This window comes from Euphorbia lathyris, chromosome 1, assembly GCF_963576675.1.
Source record: "Euphorbia lathyris chromosome 1, ddEupLath1.1, whole genome shotgun sequence".
NCBI lineage: Eukaryota > Viridiplantae > Streptophyta > Magnoliopsida > Malpighiales > Euphorbiaceae > Euphorbia > Euphorbia lathyris.
In genome coordinates this window covers 142,186,958-142,204,716 of record NC_088910.1, presented here as the reverse complement: position 1 = coordinate 142,204,716, position 17,759 = coordinate 142,186,958, and the positions used below count along the sequence as shown (strand labels likewise).

Genomic DNA, 17,759 nt, shown 5'->3' with positions numbered 1-17,759 from the left:
TGAGGGCATTTCAGACATGAACGCAAGGTTCACCAACATCATTAATGAGCTCAAGAGACTTGGGAAAATTTTCACTGAGGAAGAACAAGTCAAAAAGATACTCAGGAGTCTTCCAAAAGACTGGCAAGCAAGGAAGACAGCAGTTGAGGAGGCTCAGGATTTAACCACCTACAAATATGACGAACTCATCGGTTCATTGCTGACCCATGAGATATCCATGAAAAACGTTGAGGTGAAGGAAAAATCTGATGACAAGAAGCAGAAGTCACTTGTCATGAAGGCTGACTCCACTGACGGGAGTTCAACTGATGATGAGGAGATGGCTATGTTCACAAGAAAGATGAAGAGGCTGTTTAGGAAGAACGACAAATATTCCAAAAAGCATTACAAAAAGTTTGATAAGTATAAGGCTGACTCAAGCGACAGCAAATACAGAAAGGACAGCTCAAAGCCCATTACATGCTTTGAGTGCCACCAAGATGGCCATATTAAGTCAAACTGCCCCACGCTGAGGAAAGACAAGAAAAGTGGGAAGAAGGCAATGGTGGCTACTTTGAGTGACAGTGATGAATCTTCATCAACAGAAACTGAGGCCACCAAGTCAGCGAAGTTATGCTTTATGGCTGACGAACTTGCTGAGCCATGCATTTCTGAGCATGCTGACCAATCTGATGAGTCAGATAATGAAGAGCAATCTAATGAGGTAATCTCACTCTCTCAACTCAGAAATGAAATGGGTAACGCCCTGAGTGATCTCTATACACTTGTTAAAAAGTGTAACAGGAAGATTAAAGCACGCAGCCGGCGCTGTGATGAAGTAGAAGAGGTCAAACTGAGTGACCTCAGATACCTTCTTCAAGACAACTCAGTTTTGCATGAAAATATGAAAATCATTCATGAGTCTGTCTCTGAAGTCCAGTCAGTTTCAAAGAAACTGAGGAAGGATGTCACAACCATTCAGAACCAATTAAAGGTTCCAAACAAAAACAATTTTCCGCTGAGAACTCAGTATCAAGGTACACAGTACCAAGGTACTCAGCAGAGACGAAATCCCCAGCGAAAAGTCCAATGTGACTTTTGTGGGAAGTTAGGTCACACTACTAAAGTGTGCTGGCACGCTCAGCACTGGGGTGCTGACAAGTCAGTAAAAAATCCTAAACAGAAGGTCAGTTGTGACTTCTGTGGAAAGAATGGCCATACTGTCCATGTATGTCGCCATAAAATAAAATATGATGCTATACCTGTTGCACCTAACAAGTCAGGACCCAAAAAGAATTGGGTACCTAAAAGTAACTAGTTACAATGCAGGTAAGTCTGAGATGTGCCGAGAAGTCAAAGATGTGGTATATTGACAGCGCATGCTCAAGGCATATGACAGGTGATGAAACTCAGTTCATCACGTTTGAACGTAAACGAGGAGGGAGTGTAAGTTTTGGAGACAACAAGAAGGGTAAGATAGTAGGCTCAGGAATCATCGGAGGTAACCCTACTATTGAATCTGTCTCCCTAATCAGCGGACTCAAATATAACTTACTCAGCGTAGCTCAGCTATGTGACAATGGGAGAAAAGTTATATTTGATACTACTGGATGTAAAATATACGAGGGTAAAACTAATGAGTTAATTTTAACTGCCCCTCGGATAGATAATGTCTTTATGCTAGACTTAGAGAAAAAGTTTTCAAAAACTGTGTGCTTAGTAACAAAGGAAGAAAATTCCTGGTTATGGCACATGAGACTTGGTCATGTAAGCATGGACCTCCTGGCCAAATTAGCAAGAAAGCAATTGGTTGAGGGACTGCCTGAACTTAAATTTCAAAAAGATCAATTATGCCATGCTTGCCAAGCTGGAAAACAAACCAAGCAATCTTTTCACAGTAAAAACATTGTCTCAACTAAGTGTCCGTTAGAAATGCTACACTTGGATCTCTTTGGTCCAGTCCAGCCGCTGAGTCTGGGTGGAAGAAGGTTTTCCTTGGTTATTGTAGATGATTTCTCTCGGTACACATGGGTTATCCTGTTGACCAGTAAGGACGAGACCTTTGAGACATTTTCAAACTTGGTTAGAAAAATTGAAAATGAGAAAGACCTAAAATTAGCTCATATCCGTAGTGATAACGGTGGAGAATTCAAAAACCAAAAGTTTGTTGAATTCTGTGAAGCCAGCGGCATTGACCACAATTTCTCTGCTCCTAGAACGCCTCAGCAAAATGGGGTTGTTGAAAGGAAGAACAGAACTCTGGTTGAGATTGCCAGGACAATGCTGGATGAGCATAGGCTTCCAAAGTATTTTTGGGGAGAAGCTGTTAACACAGCATGCTATATTCTGAATAGGGCTCTAGTTAGACCTATACTTAAGAAAACCCCTTATGAACTTTGGAAAGGACGAAAGCCCAACATTGGATACCTTCGTGCCTTTGGCTGTAGATGCTTTATTTTAAATACCAAAGATAGCTTAGCCAAATTTGATTCAAAAGCTGATGAGGCTATCTTTCTAGGCTACTCAACAAACAGTAAAGCATACAGAGTTTTTAATAAGAGAACTCAAGTATTAGAAGAATCTATACATGTGCAATTCGATGAAACTGACCCTGCAGGAAGATACCAGCCGCTGATAGAAGATGAACCAAACTCAGCACCTGCTGATCAAGAACCAGCTACTGAGTCCTTCACAAAACGGCTGACCAAGAGTAAGAGTGAACCTAAGATTACTTTCACTGACCAATCTACTTCTGCAGAGAATGTTGAAACACAGATAGAACAAGACATAAATCTACCCAAGGAGATAAGAGTCCCAAGAGGGCATTCAGAAAATGCAATTCTTGACTCAGCTGGAAATACGCTGATGACAAGAAATCAACTAAGGAAGTATCTCGGCAATGTAGCTTTTCTCTCAGTACAGGAGCCGAAGAACCTTGCCGAAGCTGAGGATGACGAATTCTGGATGAATGCCATGCAAGAGGAACTCAATCAGTTCAGGAGGAATAATGTGTGGGAACTAGTGCCACATCCTAGGAGCCAAAAGACCATTGGAACGAGATGGGTCTTCAGGAACAAGCTGGATGAACAAGGAAACGTAGTCAGAAACAAGGCAAGACTTGTAGCTCAGGGCTACAGTCAGCAAGAAGGTATTGACTACGGTGAGACCTTTGCCCCAGTGGCAAGGCTAGAAGTAATTAGGATTTTATGTGCATATGCATCGTATATGAACTTTAAACTGTTTCAAATGGATGTTAAAAGTGCATTTCTTAATGGAGTAATAAACGAGGAGGTCTATGTCAATCAGCCTCCAGGGTTTGAGGATTCTAAGTTCCCAAACCACGTTTACAAACTCAAAAAGGCTCTGTATGGCCTCAAGCAAGCACCACGTGATTGGTATGAGAGGTTGACCAACTTCTTACTGACTAGAAATTATGTCAGGGGTCAAGCTGATACAACCTTATTCATTAAGAGAAAGGGTAAAGATACCCTGCTGGCACAAATATATGTAGATGACATTATATTTGGTGCTACTAATGAATCTATGTGCAAGGAATTTAGCAAACAAATGCAGACTGAATTCGAAATGTCAATGATGGGAGAACTCAACTTCTTCCTCGAACTTCAAATTAAACAAGGAAAGAATGGCATATTCATCAGTCAGGCTAAATATGCCAAGGAGATATTGAAGAAATATGAACTAGAACATTGTAAGCCAATATCCACTCCTATGGGCACTGACACTGTCCTCTGTGCTAATGAAAATGGTAAGTCAGTAGACAGCAAGTTATACCGAGGTATGATTGGCTCTTTACTTTACTTAACAGCAAGTAGGCCAGACATTCAGTTCTCAGTATGTTATTGTGCTAGATATCAAGCTAACCCTAAGGAATCCCATTACATAGCTGTAAAAAGGATCCTTAGATATTTGCAAAGCTCAGTAAATGCAGGTTTGTGGTATCCAAATACTCATGACTTTACACTCATTGGATACACTGACGCTGACTATGGACGAGACAAGCTGGAAAGAAAAAGCACCTCTGGAGGATGCCATTTCCTAGGAAGCTATCTTGTATCTTGGTTCAGCAAGAAGCAGGCGTCAGTAGCCTTGTCCACAACTGAAGCTGAGTACATTGCTGCTGGAAACTGTGTTGCTCAAGTCCTATGGATTAAGCAACAGCTTGAAGATTATGGTGTTCAAACAAAGATAATTGAAGTCAAATGCGACAATAAGAGTGCAATTGACCTCTCAAAGAACCCAATCCAGCACAGCAGGATGAAGCATGTCAGCATAAGGCATCACTTCATCAGAGATCATGTACTCAAGAAAGAAATTAAGCTGACTTATGTGCCAACAGATGAGCAGCTTGCTGATATCTTTACAAAGCCTCTAGCACGAGAGCAATTTAGCATACTGAGAGAAGCCATTGGTATGTTTAATCCACTGTCTTAAATTCCTAAGTAAAAATGTGATATGATGCATGCTGAATGAATGTTAACATGCTGAGTATTTTAAAGAGTATCTGTCAAAATCACATGCCCAGAAATAAATGCACACTGAGTGAGTTATCTCATGCCGAGTAACTAAACCTCTACAACTATCCGTTGAACAAAACTGACTACTCAGAATACGAAACGTTTATATCATCAAACACTGAGTAAAAGTAATTATTAGCATTTAATGCCACCACATGCGTAATGACACCTGTACTGCGCATGCGCCGAAAACGTCTTAAAGTGTCATAAATGTCAGATTTTCTGCCGATTGGACAACCCAAGGGCAAAACCGACCAAAATTCAAATGAAAATCCAAGTTAAAAATCTATAAATAGTGGATATTAACCCACTACCTTCTCTTCATGCACACTGAACTTTAGAAAGCTTCAGAATTTTCCTTAAGCACTTAAGAGCTTCAGAACTTCAAAAAAATGTCCTTAAACAAAAGTACCTTCTCTCCAACCCTCAAATCCACTGATCAGGCTGGTCCTTCAACCAGCATGGTAAGAAGGATGATCAAAGTACACTCTTGGGCCAATAGTCAAGAAGTACTAAGGAGCCGATACTTTCCTTCTGGCTTCGTCTCTTCTGAGAAACCATTCTGTGAATGGATAGAAAAGAACAAATGGAAAGGTCTCTTCTCTCTTTCCGGACAAACCTATCCCACGATAGTGAGAGAGTTCTACTCCAACCTGCACGTTGATGCAGATGACTCTGACTACTTAGAGACCACAGTTAAAGGTCAAAAGATAGTGATAACTCCTGAATATCTAGCAACACTGCTAGATATACCAAATACAGGGATCCAGTTCAGGACAACAAAGGAGCCAATACCAAAAGCCATCGCAGAAAAGATGAAGGGGTTCTGTAAACCCAGAAACTACAAAGGAGAAGTACCCAGCACCTGCATGGGCAAAAATCAGAAGATGGTCCATTTCATGCTGACCAACTTCATCTTTCCTAAACTCAGCTCACCTTCATCCGCCTCCAACTTTGAACAATGTTTCATCTGGCATATGCTGACAGGCACTCCATTCAATCTTCCTGTCTTTTTGGTCGGAGCTTTTCAACGAAGTGGAAGGAAGCTTCGCTTGGGTTATCTCATCACAAAGATAATTCAGGACAAGAATATAGAGACTATAGGTGAAATAAGTTCCTCAGGAAATGTTATCACTGCAGGAGTGCTGAATGGCCTATCACATAGTCAACCCTTGAAAGGATATGACGGAAATGGAAGCACTGAGAAGGAGGATATTATGGCTGACACTGAGCAACCCATTGGAGAAATGGAAAATCTAACAGATCTGGATGATGCTATAGCTCATGTTATGGCTGAAACTGCTCAAACTGAGTATACTTCTACTGTGCCATCTGAGATTGCTCAAGATGAGAAGAAGAAGAAAAAGGGAGCCTGCTCGAAGGATATTCGTACTGTCCCCAGAAAGGTACGGCTAATGGAAAGGAACAAAAAGAAAGCTGATCAGGACATAGCTGAGTCAGCTCAGAAGAAAATGAGAACAGAAGAAGAAACTGTCCCTGAGCCCAACATTACTCAAAAGGGTTCTCCACAAAAACAAGCCTCTGTTCCTCAAAGTGAGAAACAAGCCAAAACCCCTGCTAGTCCAAAAGAAGTTCAACTCCCACCTCAAAGCAACTCAGCACCTGAAGTCAACACACCCCGTAGTCCTGCTGCTACTCAAGGCACTCAGTGCGAGCCCACTCCTGCCAAATTTGCACACTTAGGTGCTACTGAATCAGGACGGCATGTCATTGCCTCAGCTAACAATCTGCTTCAAGAACAAGCTCATCCTCCACCAAACCATGACCAGTCCTCTCATCCACATGTAACTCACCAAATTCTGCGTGAAATCCATGACTTGATCAACCACTTCTCTTCGGTTCAGACGCAGCAACCAACACAAGCTCAGATGACCAAGATGACCGCACTCATGTTGACTATGGTCAATCACATGAATTCGTTGGAGGGTCAAATTCGTCTGCTGCAAGAACAAGCCAAGTCTCCTGCCCCTACCGTCAATTTGCCTACTGCTGATGCTGGCAAAACGGGGGAGAAAAGTGGCAACTAAGGAGAAGGAACTCTAAGTTAGAAACTAGAGAGTTAGAAGTTAGGAAGAAGAATTTTAATTTTATGCCTTGTCCTTATTCTCTTCTGTTTTAAAAATTCAATATGCCTAACTTCTGTTACTTTTGGAATACTTGCATTACTATTTAACTATTAGTTATCCGTCCTTCAAATGCTAAGTATTATATGAAATGCATGTTGCGTTTAAAAATTAATGTTTGGACTTGTCTAATATAAACCATGGAACAAATAAATTACTCAGCGCTATGCTCTGTCACTATACATTACTTCCGCTGAATACTGAGTAAAATAGAATATGTCCCATAAAGCAGACCTATACCTGAAAACTGATCTTAGACTTATTCGATTAAACCTTAGAATGTTTAGAATAAAACTAAGTCAGTAGCTCAGCCCTTATGGGGGAGTTCACTTAATTAAAACAAAATGTCAACTATCATGGGGGAGCTCAAAGCTGAGTTCCTTGCTGATTAGTTTTGCCAACATCAAAATGGGGGAGTTTGTTGAAACACCTTTCCACAGGATTTTGATTTGACAAAATTAATTAAGTGAAATTAAATATTCTATAACACATTAAGTTTAAATGCTTTGATTTACTGTTACTAATGTGTTTGTTCAATGTTGAGTTCATAATTGTTATAAGACATAAAGATCATAAGACCCAAGCCCTATATGGAAGTCAAGGCCCAAGTCAAACAAGGCCAAGATCACTCAGCCCGCGTATCTCCAAAACGCTGCCGTTGAAGTAATGAAACGGATGCTGAGCAAAGAAGGATCGAGAAGATCCACGTAGACAACTTCGGTATGAAGCTGCTGAGCTGTCTCGACAAATCGTACAAGACAGCCGCTGACCACAAGACAGCTTCCAGACAAAGTATTTCCTCTTCGAGTAAAGATCAGAAGACACAGCAAGCTGTCTGGTTGACGTTACCCAAAATGGAGGAACATACTGTCACACTGACCGAAGAACAGAAGATGCTGGAATCTGATTGGCTAAGAGAACTGCTGACAGACTGAGTGAAAACGACCTGTAGCCGTTTCCCTCCAACGGTTATTTCGAAATTCGAAATAACCAGAAGCTCTCACAGCTCTCTATAAATAGAGCATTCAGAATCCACATTCGATAGAGAACTTTGAGCAAAAGCCGTTACGCTGATCAAACGTGTACAAAATTTCTCCATCAAAAGCAAAGCAAATTCTTACACTACAAGCTTATTCATTTGTGTAAAAGTCTAGAGTGATTGATTCTCAATCATCTAAGGTGTTCTAGCAATTGTTGTTTAGGACAAATCTTAATCATTTCTAGGAATAGAAAGGAGAGGCTGAGTACTCGGTTTTAAGTACTCAGCGGAGAGATTAGGATTGAGTAGAAGTATAGAGGAAGGTACTCTTGTCATACTCAATTGCTGATATTGTAAAAGGTTTGAGGCTCTACCTTTAAAGAGCTCAGTAGAGGATTTGAAATCTCGGAAGTGTTCCGGGGACAGGACGTAGGCTTAGAAGAAGCCGAACCTGGATAAATCTGCTGAGTGAAGTATTTCTAAACCTTAACTCCTTATTTATATTGCTTGCTTAAAACAAACTAAAACTGACCAAGTAAAAGAGGTCAAGCTGAGTTGTGCGCTGCCAACGAATTAAGTCAGGAATAGACTCTGAGTGCTATTTCCTGACCTAAGCAACGAAACTGACCTAGTCACTAGTTGACTAAGCCAGTGTCTTGTCGATTGATCAGCGCCGCTGTCATATAATCTTTTCTAAAAGAAAAGAAATCTGCCCTAATCGTTTTAAAAGGTAAAATAGTTCCTAACCCCACCTTGGAACTATACTTGCAACCTTACAAGGGACCAACAAGTGGTATCAGAGCTTAAAAGCTCATTACTAAAGGTCTAACAACCTTGAGTTGATCCATACCATGGGCGAAAACAGCACTCGGTTTCTCCCTGGAAACCAGACAACTCAGATATTACCTGAGGGGCTGTCCATTACCAGGCCTCCCCTATTCTTCGGGTCAAACTATACCTTTTGGAAGAATAGGATGAAGAACTTCATTCAAGCTACAAACATGAGTGCCTGGCTATCTATAGTCCAAGGCCCGTTTGTACCTGTGAAAGTTGTTGCTGGCCAGTCAGTTGTTAAAGCTGAGGTTGAATGGACAGAGGATGATCTTAAAAAGCTTCAAAACCATGCTTCGGCTATCAATATGCTTCACTGTGCGCTCGATGCTGTAGAATATAACAAAATATCAGGTTGTGAGTCGGCACAAGAGATCTGGAAAAAGCTGGAAGTCACCTACGAGGGAACAAACAAAGTAAAAGAATCCAAGGTGAATCAGCAGATGAGACTGTACGAGCTGTTCGAGATGAACAATGATGAGGGCATTTCAGACATGAACGCAAGGTTCACCAACATCATTAATGAGCTCAAGAGACTTGGGAAAATCTTCACTGAGGAAGAACAAGTCAAAAAGATACTCAGGAGTCTTCCAAAAGACTGGCAAGCAAAGAAGACAGCAGTTGAGGAGGCTCAGGATTTAACCACCTACAAATATGACGAACTCATCGGTTCATTGCTGACCCATGAGATATCCATGAAAAACGTTGAGGTGAAGGAAAAATCTGATGACAAGAAGCAGAAGTCACTTGTCATGAAGGCTGACTCCACTGACGGGAGTTCAACTGATGATGAGGAGATGGCTATGTTCACAAGAAAGATGAAGAGGCTGTTCAGGAAGAACGCCAAATATTCCAAAAAGCCTTACAAAAAGTTTGATAAGTATAAGGCTGACTCAAGCGACAGCAAATACAGAAAGGACAGCTCAAAGCCCATTACATGCTTTGAGTGCCACCAAGATGGCCATATTAAGTCAAACTGCCCCACGCTGAGGAAAGACAAGAAAAGTGGGAAGAAGGCAATGGTGGCTACTTTGAGTGACAATGATGAATCTTCATCAACAGAAACTGAGGCCACCAAGTCAGCGAAGTTATGCTTTATGGCTGACGAACTTGCTGAGCCATGCATTTCTGAGCATGCTGACCAATCTGATGAGTCAGATAATGAAGAGCAATCTAATGAGATAATCTCACTCTCTCAACTCAAAAATGAAATGGGTAACGCCCTGAGTGATCTCTATACACTTGTTAAAAAGTGTAACAGGAAGATTAAAGCACTCAGCCGGCGCTGTGATGAAGTAGAAGAGGTCAAACTGAGTGACCTCAGATACCTTCTTCAAGACAACTCAGTTTTGCATGAAAATATGAAAATCATTCATGAGTCTGTCTCTGAAGTCCAGTCAGTTTCAAAGAAACTGAGGAAGGATGTCACAACCATTTAGAACCAATTAAAGGTTCCAAACAAAAACAATTTTCCGCTGAGAACTCAGTATCAAGGTACACAGTACCAAGGTACTCAGTAGAGACGAAATCCCCAGCGAAAAGTCCAATGTGACTTTTGTGGGAAGTTAGGTCACACTACTAAAGTGTGCTGGCACGCTCAGCACTGGGGTGCTGACAAGTCAGTAAAAAATCCTAAACAGAAGGTCAGTTGTGACTTCTGTGGAAAGAATGGCCATACTGTCCATGTATGTCGCCATAAAATAAAATATGATGCTATACCTGTTGCACCTAACAAGTCAGGACCCAAAAAGAATTGGGTACCTAAAAGTAACTAGTTACAATGCAGGTAAGTCTGAGATGTGCCGAGAAGTCAAAGATGTGGTATATTGACAGCGCATGCTCAAGGCATATGACGGGTGATGAAACTCAGTTCATCACGTTTGAACGTAAACGAGGAGGGAGTGTAAGTTTTGGAGACAACAAGAAGGGTAAGATAGTAGGCTCAGGAATCATCGGAGGTAACCCTACTATTGAATCTGTCTCCCTAATCAGCGGACTCAAATATAACTTACTCAGCGTAGCTCAGCTATGTGACAATGGGAGAAAAGTTATATTTGATACTACTGGATGTAAAATATACGAGGGTAAAACTAATGAGTTAATTTTAACTGCCCCTCGGATAGATAATGTCTTTATGCTAGACTTAGAGAAAAAGTTTTCAAAAACTGTGTGCTTAGTAACAAAGGAAGAAAATTCCTGGCTATGGCACAGGAGACTTGGTCATGTAAGCATGGACCTCCTGGCCAAATTAGCAAGAAAGCAATTGGTTGAGGGACTGCCTGAACTTAAATTTCAAAAAGATCAATTATGCCATGCTTGCCAAGCTGGAAAACAAACCAAGCAATCTTTTCACAGTAAAAACATTGTCTCAACTAAGCGTCCGTTAGAAATGCTACACTTGGATCTCTTTGGTCCAGTCCAGCCGCTGAGTCTGGGTGGAATAAGGTTTTCCTTGGTTATTGTAGATGATTTCTCTCGGTACACATGGGTTATCCTGCTGACCAGTAAGGACGAGACCTTTGAGACATTTTCAAACTTGGTTAGAAAAATTGAAAATGAGAAAGACCTAAAATTAGCTCATATCCGTAGTGATAACGGTGGAGAATTCAAAAACCAAAAGTTTGTTGAATTTTGTGAAGCCAGCGGCATTGACCACAATTTCTCTGCTCCTAGAACGCCTCAACAAAATGGGGTTGTTGAAAGGAAGAACAGAACTCTGGTTGAGATTGCCAGGACAATGCTGGATGAGCATAGGCTTCCAAAGTATTTTTGGGGAGAAGCTGTTAACACAGCATGCTATATTCTGAATAGGGCTCTATTTAGACCTATACTTAAGAAAACCCTTTAGATCCAGGAGGGTTTTATTCACCAGGCTAATCTCGTTGGAACCGCGGAAGATTCCAAAGATAAAATTATAGACACCTTCCTTCACCGAGTCCCAGTGTTAGAAACTAGCAGGGATACCATCAATCCCTGGAGCTTTAGTAGCTCCAATACTGGTGAAGGCAAGATCAATTTCTTTCCGGTCGATAGGATGAAAGGCATCAACAATTACCTCCTCCTCTAGCCTAGGAAAGGTGACCCCAGAGTGGGCTTTGTCTAGATCCACAACTTCCTCTTTAAAGAGGTTTTTATAGAACTCAAGAGCAAGGCGACGAATATCTTCTTCCTCATAAATCCAGTCACCATTAGAATCTTTAATAGCATCGATCTGGTTCCTTTGCCTTCTAATAATAGTAGAAAGGTGGAAGAATCTGGTATTCCGGTCACCATCCTTAATCCAAGCCTTCCATTCTAATGTTCTCCTTGCTGCTGAGGAGTTTAGAAGAAATGTGGTGGGATGGAATAAAAACATCTTTGGCCATATTATCCGAAGGAAAAATAAACTCTTAAGGAGGATGGAAGGCATTCAACGCTGTTTGGAGATCCGTTTTGACCACAGTATGAATTGTCATCTTAGATCTCTCCAAAACGAGCTGGAAGCGGTCCTTAGACAGGAAGAGCTCCTTTGGTTCCAAAAACGGATCAGTATATTGTTTTTAATTTTAAAAATTTCGGTTTGCGGTTTTGGTTTCAGTTTCAGTATTCTACTAACCACTGGTTTCGGTTAACCGACCGAAATCAATTAAAAAAATTAAAAATTACACATTCTAAGGTTAAACATGAAATTTCTCATTTAAAGTATAAATTATTTCTTTTCATTTCTCATTCACATATTTTCATTCCAAATTTAAGATATATTCTAATTCCAAATTTAAGGAATGAAAATCAAGCATCTGCAGTCTTCTTTTATCAGCAGCATATATTTTTTGGGTTGAAGCCAAATTAACTCTTAAGTTATCTATTTTTCTTGATTGAAAACATTATTGATGATGATTATTTTTTATATTATTTTAATGTTTACTTGGAAATGGTTAAAAAAAAAAAAAAAAAAGGTTAACCGACCGAATAATTGGTTAATCGATTAGTGGTTAACCGAATTTAGTGGACTAGTGTATGATTAGTATATTTAAAAAACTGATAAAATGGTCAACCGATCGAATTAATCTTAATGGACTGGTTAACCGACCACGTGCACCCCTAATAGGGGTGCACACAAAAATCCAAAAAACCGAAAAACCAAACCGAAACCAAACCGAAAATAAGGTTAACCGAAACCGATGGACTAGTGTACGGTTTTTAATTTTAAAAATAGTGGTTAATGGTTACGGTTACGATTTCATTATTCCAAAAATCGCGGTTAACCGAAACCGACCGAATCTTAATTAAATATTAAAAAAATATGAAAATAAATTTATATATATGGGTAAACAAATATTTAGTCTTTATAGTTTTTTATAACTCATTAATCAATCCATTATTTAATTATAAGGTCTCTAAATTTTTCACTTTTAATGGTTTAGTCCTTCTATCAAATATTAACATCAAATGAGATGAAAATATGTAAATAACTCTTAGTTAATTTGTTACTGTCTTTCTAATTTCAATTTATGCGACTTTTTTCTTTTATATTTTTGGGTATAAAAACAAGGATAAAATTTTATTACTTGTTTTCCAAAACTTTATAGTCAGAAGTTTTATTAGGGGCAAATTTACCTTTTTTTTATCCGTTTAATTGTTCTTTAACACATTTTTAGATGGAGATTTGATATAGAGACTAGAATTTAACGGAATCAAAAGGGAGGGATCGTATAATTATTTTAAAAAATTCAGGGACTAATTAGTATAGTATATAAAACCATAAGGGTTAAATAATTAGTGTATTATGTAAAACCACACGGACATAATGCACGTACATCTTCCTCTCCACATTAATCTCTTCAACTCGCCATTGACCCGCAGTCTCCCTCACAATAAAACTAGAATTCTTTTATTATTTTTATTTTTATTTACTAATGGTTAGAAACCGAAATAAAATGTTAACCGACTGAAATAATTGGTTAACCGATTAGTGATTAACCGAATTTAATGGACTAGTATATAATTAGTATTTTTTTTAAAACCGATTAAATGGTTAACCGATTGAATTAACCTTAATGGACTGGTTAACCGACCACATGCACCCGTACCGGTGCCTAATAACTTTATTGATATTGCATGTGAAGTTTATGCTACTTATGATGTTTAAAAGCATGACCATTTCGTTTAGGGAAAATTACATAGAAATTCATATTTTAAAAACTATTTACAGCTATGACAAGTCATAATTTTGGATTATAGTTTAAAGATTAGAATTTATAAATTAGAAGTCTAGAATATATTTGATAGGATTTATGATTTATGAATTGGAGTCTAGAATTTTTAAATGATAATATAAAATCATAATATATAGAAAATAATGACATATTAAGAATTAAGTTTGGTGATATGACTTAGTTGTAATTTTGTACTTAATTATGATATTCATGTATTTGACCCTTTCGTTTAATGGACTATTGGCCCAAATCTTGGTGGCCCATGGGCTATCCTAGGCTGGGACAAGTCTGTGTAGAAATTTTTTTTTGATAGAAATTGGGACGAGACAGAACTTGGGCGGGGTGAGCACCCATGGTCCAAGAACTGACAAATCCGAAATATATATATATAAAAAATTGAGTGTTTGAAAGTCTGTGTAGCAATTTATTAATTAGGGGATATTCATATTTAAAAATAATTTTATCCCTAACGTTTAAAATTGTATAATTTTACTCGTAATATTATCAATCAATAGTAATTTTACCTCTAACAATGATAAGTTAGATGAATTTGAAAATTAATTTATGAACAGTGTCTTCTCTGTTAATTTGACAAGTTGGGCTAAATGTTTTACAACATTTAAGTTTAGGGGGCTGAATGAAAGGCTAGCAACTAAATACAAAGTGCTACATGATTAAAAAAAATGACAAATACAGGAGGGTTATTTTAAAATTAAATTATGTGGTTGCACATTTTTTCAGATCGGTGCATGTAATTTTTTTTATTACAAACCGAACCGTGCGGTTTGCAAAATTTTCATTTTATGTTGACTTTACCAATTTTGACCGATAAGAACCTCAAAATGAGAATTTTCAAGAATTGAAGTTGTTTAGTATGCAACCATATTTTTTATTTTTGGGTAATTAATTTATTATTCCCTATATTTTGACAAAACACACTGTTTAGTCCCTGTATTTTTAAAAACACATGGTAAGGTCCCTAACATTTTTCCCAGTGAACTGTTTAGTCCTTCCGTCTGTTTGTTAGATTTTTTACCGTTTATGATTTCGTAAATAACTAAATTATCCTTTACTATTTACCTTCAAATTTTAGGAGAGGAAATCCAATTTAGAAGAATAAGCTATTTGTATGGAGAATAAGAAAAAGAACAGACCCAATGCTTACGAATTTGAACGATTAAGAAGAAAATCAAGAAAAAGAACACTCAAAGTTGATTTCAGATGCATTAGAGTTTAAAGGAAATGAAAGTAAAGGAAAAAAAGAACGCAAATCAAAGTTGATTAACAGAATCTTCATGAGAGTCTAACGGCATGGACTAAACAGTTCACCGAGAAAAACGTTAGGGACTAAACAGTTCATCTATCATGTGTTTTTGAAAATACAGGGACTAAACAGTGTGTTTTGTCAAAATATAGGGACTAATAAATTAATTATCCTTTATTTTTCAAAATCGTCATTTTTGAAATTCTCTCTCTAAACATTAAGTTTCTCTCTCATAAAAAACATCTAAATGACTTCAAACCTAAAAAGTTGAAGAAATAAAGTTGCTTAAAGTATTATTTAATTTTTGAATTTTTTTTTTATTTTAAGATCGTTATTGATTAAATCTGGTAAAATCAATCCAAAATAAAATTTTGCGAACCACAGAATTTGATTTGTAACAAAAAAAACCAAACTCATCAATTTATAAAAACACGTAACCACATGATTTAATTTGAAAATAACCCATAAAAAAACCTAAGTATAAGAGCTACTACTGTTTAAATAACCTTAATTTTGACACATGGGCCAAATCTTAAATAACAGTCTAAATTTGAGCTTTTGGCATAGGTAGTTAATTCCATGGGCTATCCTAGTATCTATCTTAGTGATTTTCAATTAAATGCAATATTGGTTACTGAATTTTTACAGTTGTTTCAAAATAGTCATTCAACTTCAATTTTTCAATAAAATTCATTTTAAATTTTGTTTTTAACTAAATCACTACGGTAATTTCAAGAGTAAAGAAACATCGAAAAAGTGATATGACTGTCACATTAGAAGTAATCAACTTTCACTACTGATCGAAACGACGCGTGGCTATCACATAAATGACACATGGCTATCCACTTAGTTACCTGAAACGGTAAGTGTCAACTAGATGGAATCCACGTGTCTTTTCGGTCATCGAAGTTGAAGCCATGTGTCTTTTTCGTTCAGCAGTGAAATTTACTACTATGACGTGGAAGTCACGTTAACAATAGTCAACTTTCAGAAATGACCGAATGATATGTGGTTGCCACCTAGATGACACATGGCTACCACTTAGCTGACCGACACGACAAGTGTCAGCTAGGTGGCATTCACGTGTTGTTTCGGTCATCTAATAGAAGCTACGTGTCGTTTTCGATGTGGAAGTCATATCATATTTTCGCTGTCTTTTGGCACTTAAAATCATCGGAATGACTTTATGGAGACAAAATTCAAGATTGAATAATTTGATTGAAAACAAAAACTGAAATGGAGTGACCATGTTAAAACAATCATGAAAGTTCAGTAACCAATGATATATTTCACCCCTCATTTACTACGTAAATAAAGACTCATAGCTCAATTGACCCTTAATCTATATCTTCAAAATCAATTAGGTCTAATATTATAAAATCATCAATTTAAGTCTTCAACATATTTAAGACATCTCTAACAAAACTCTTACTCAATCATTAATCTCGATATTTCACTTCACATATGCGTCATGGTATCACTATTTCATCCTAGACTATTCTAAAATTGTAAAAAATACGCAATTATTACTTTTTGAACCAATTGATATGCAATTAGTGCATACTATTACGTTGAAAAAAATGGTTTTCTAACAATTTCTAAAATCGGTCGAACTTGTTAAACATAAGGCTCTCAAATGTATAATTTATGATATTATGGATAAAGTTACTTTCTAGTATAAAAAAAATGTGATTGTCGCATTTGCAAACAAATCTCTAAGATTTAAAATTGTACAAATAGTGTCTATGATAAACGTGGTTACCAAATAAAAGATTTGTTTTAGATTTTTAAATTGTTAGAAAAGATTACAAAAAAAAGTAAAAAAAAAATTACGAAAATCTCTTATTTGATAACGATGTTTACTACATACCGTTGTAGAATTTTAAACCTGGAGACCTATGTACATGTGACGAAAATAATATTTTTTTTTTACTTTACCTAATTTAAACCCCACGTAATTAATGAACATCCAAATGAATTTCACCTATATAATGAATTGAAGTAATGGATCCATCAATGATGAATCCAAGCAAAACGATACTTGTTTTCTTCTTCTTGTTCTTCTTCTCCATTTCGCTTGCATTCTCTTCAACTGAACAAAGCTCGAAGGAGAAACAACACGAACCCTGCAAAGAACTAGTCGTATATTACCATGATATACTTTACAATGGCCACAATTCTGATAATGCCACTTCTACCCTTATTGGAGCACCTGACGGTGCTAATTTAACTGCCTTATCAGGCCAATTTCGTTTTGGTAATATGGCAGTTTTTGATGATCCAATCACTCTAGACAACAATCTCCATTCGTCTCCGGTTGGTAGGGCACAAGGTTCGTACATTTATAGCGGAAAAAACACCTTAAGAGTTTGGATGGGCTTCTCAATTGTATTTAACAATACACAATATCAAGGTATCGTAACCTTTGTCGGAGCCGATCTTATTTCGCTGGAATCGAGGGATATGCCCGTCGTTGGAGGTACCGGAGATTTTTTCATGCACCGAGGAGTTGCCACTCTTATGACTGATGGCGATGAAGGTGAAACGTATTATCGACTCAAAATTGATATTAAATTTTACGAGTGCTGGTAAAATTATAGTTTTAGTTTTAGTAAGGCAAACGAGAAGTGAAAATTTGAGTTTCGTATTTTCTTCTCGTTTTCTAATTATATAATAAATAAAAGAAGAAGTGAAAAAAAAGAAGATTAATTATATGTAAGATGAATTATGAGTATTGAAATAAGACGTCTTATTATTAAGAAAATCAACATTATGTATTAAAATGAGTATTAAAATATTAAAATACAGAAGAATAAGGTCAGTTTGGTTCAC

General features: G+C 37.5%; 1 protein-coding gene across 1 annotated transcript; it reads left to right on the top strand.

Moving 5' to 3' along the window:
- The first annotated feature begins 16,931 nt into the window (after positions 1-16,931).
- LOC136219798 (disease resistance response protein 206-like) lies at positions 16,932-17,519 on the top strand. The gene has a single exon (XM_066007345.1). It carries the CDS (start codon positions 16,932-16,934, stop codon positions 17,517-17,519), a length of 588 nt encoding a protein of 195 aa, XP_065863417.1.
- The last annotated feature ends 240 nt before the right edge of the window (positions 17,520-17,759 follow it).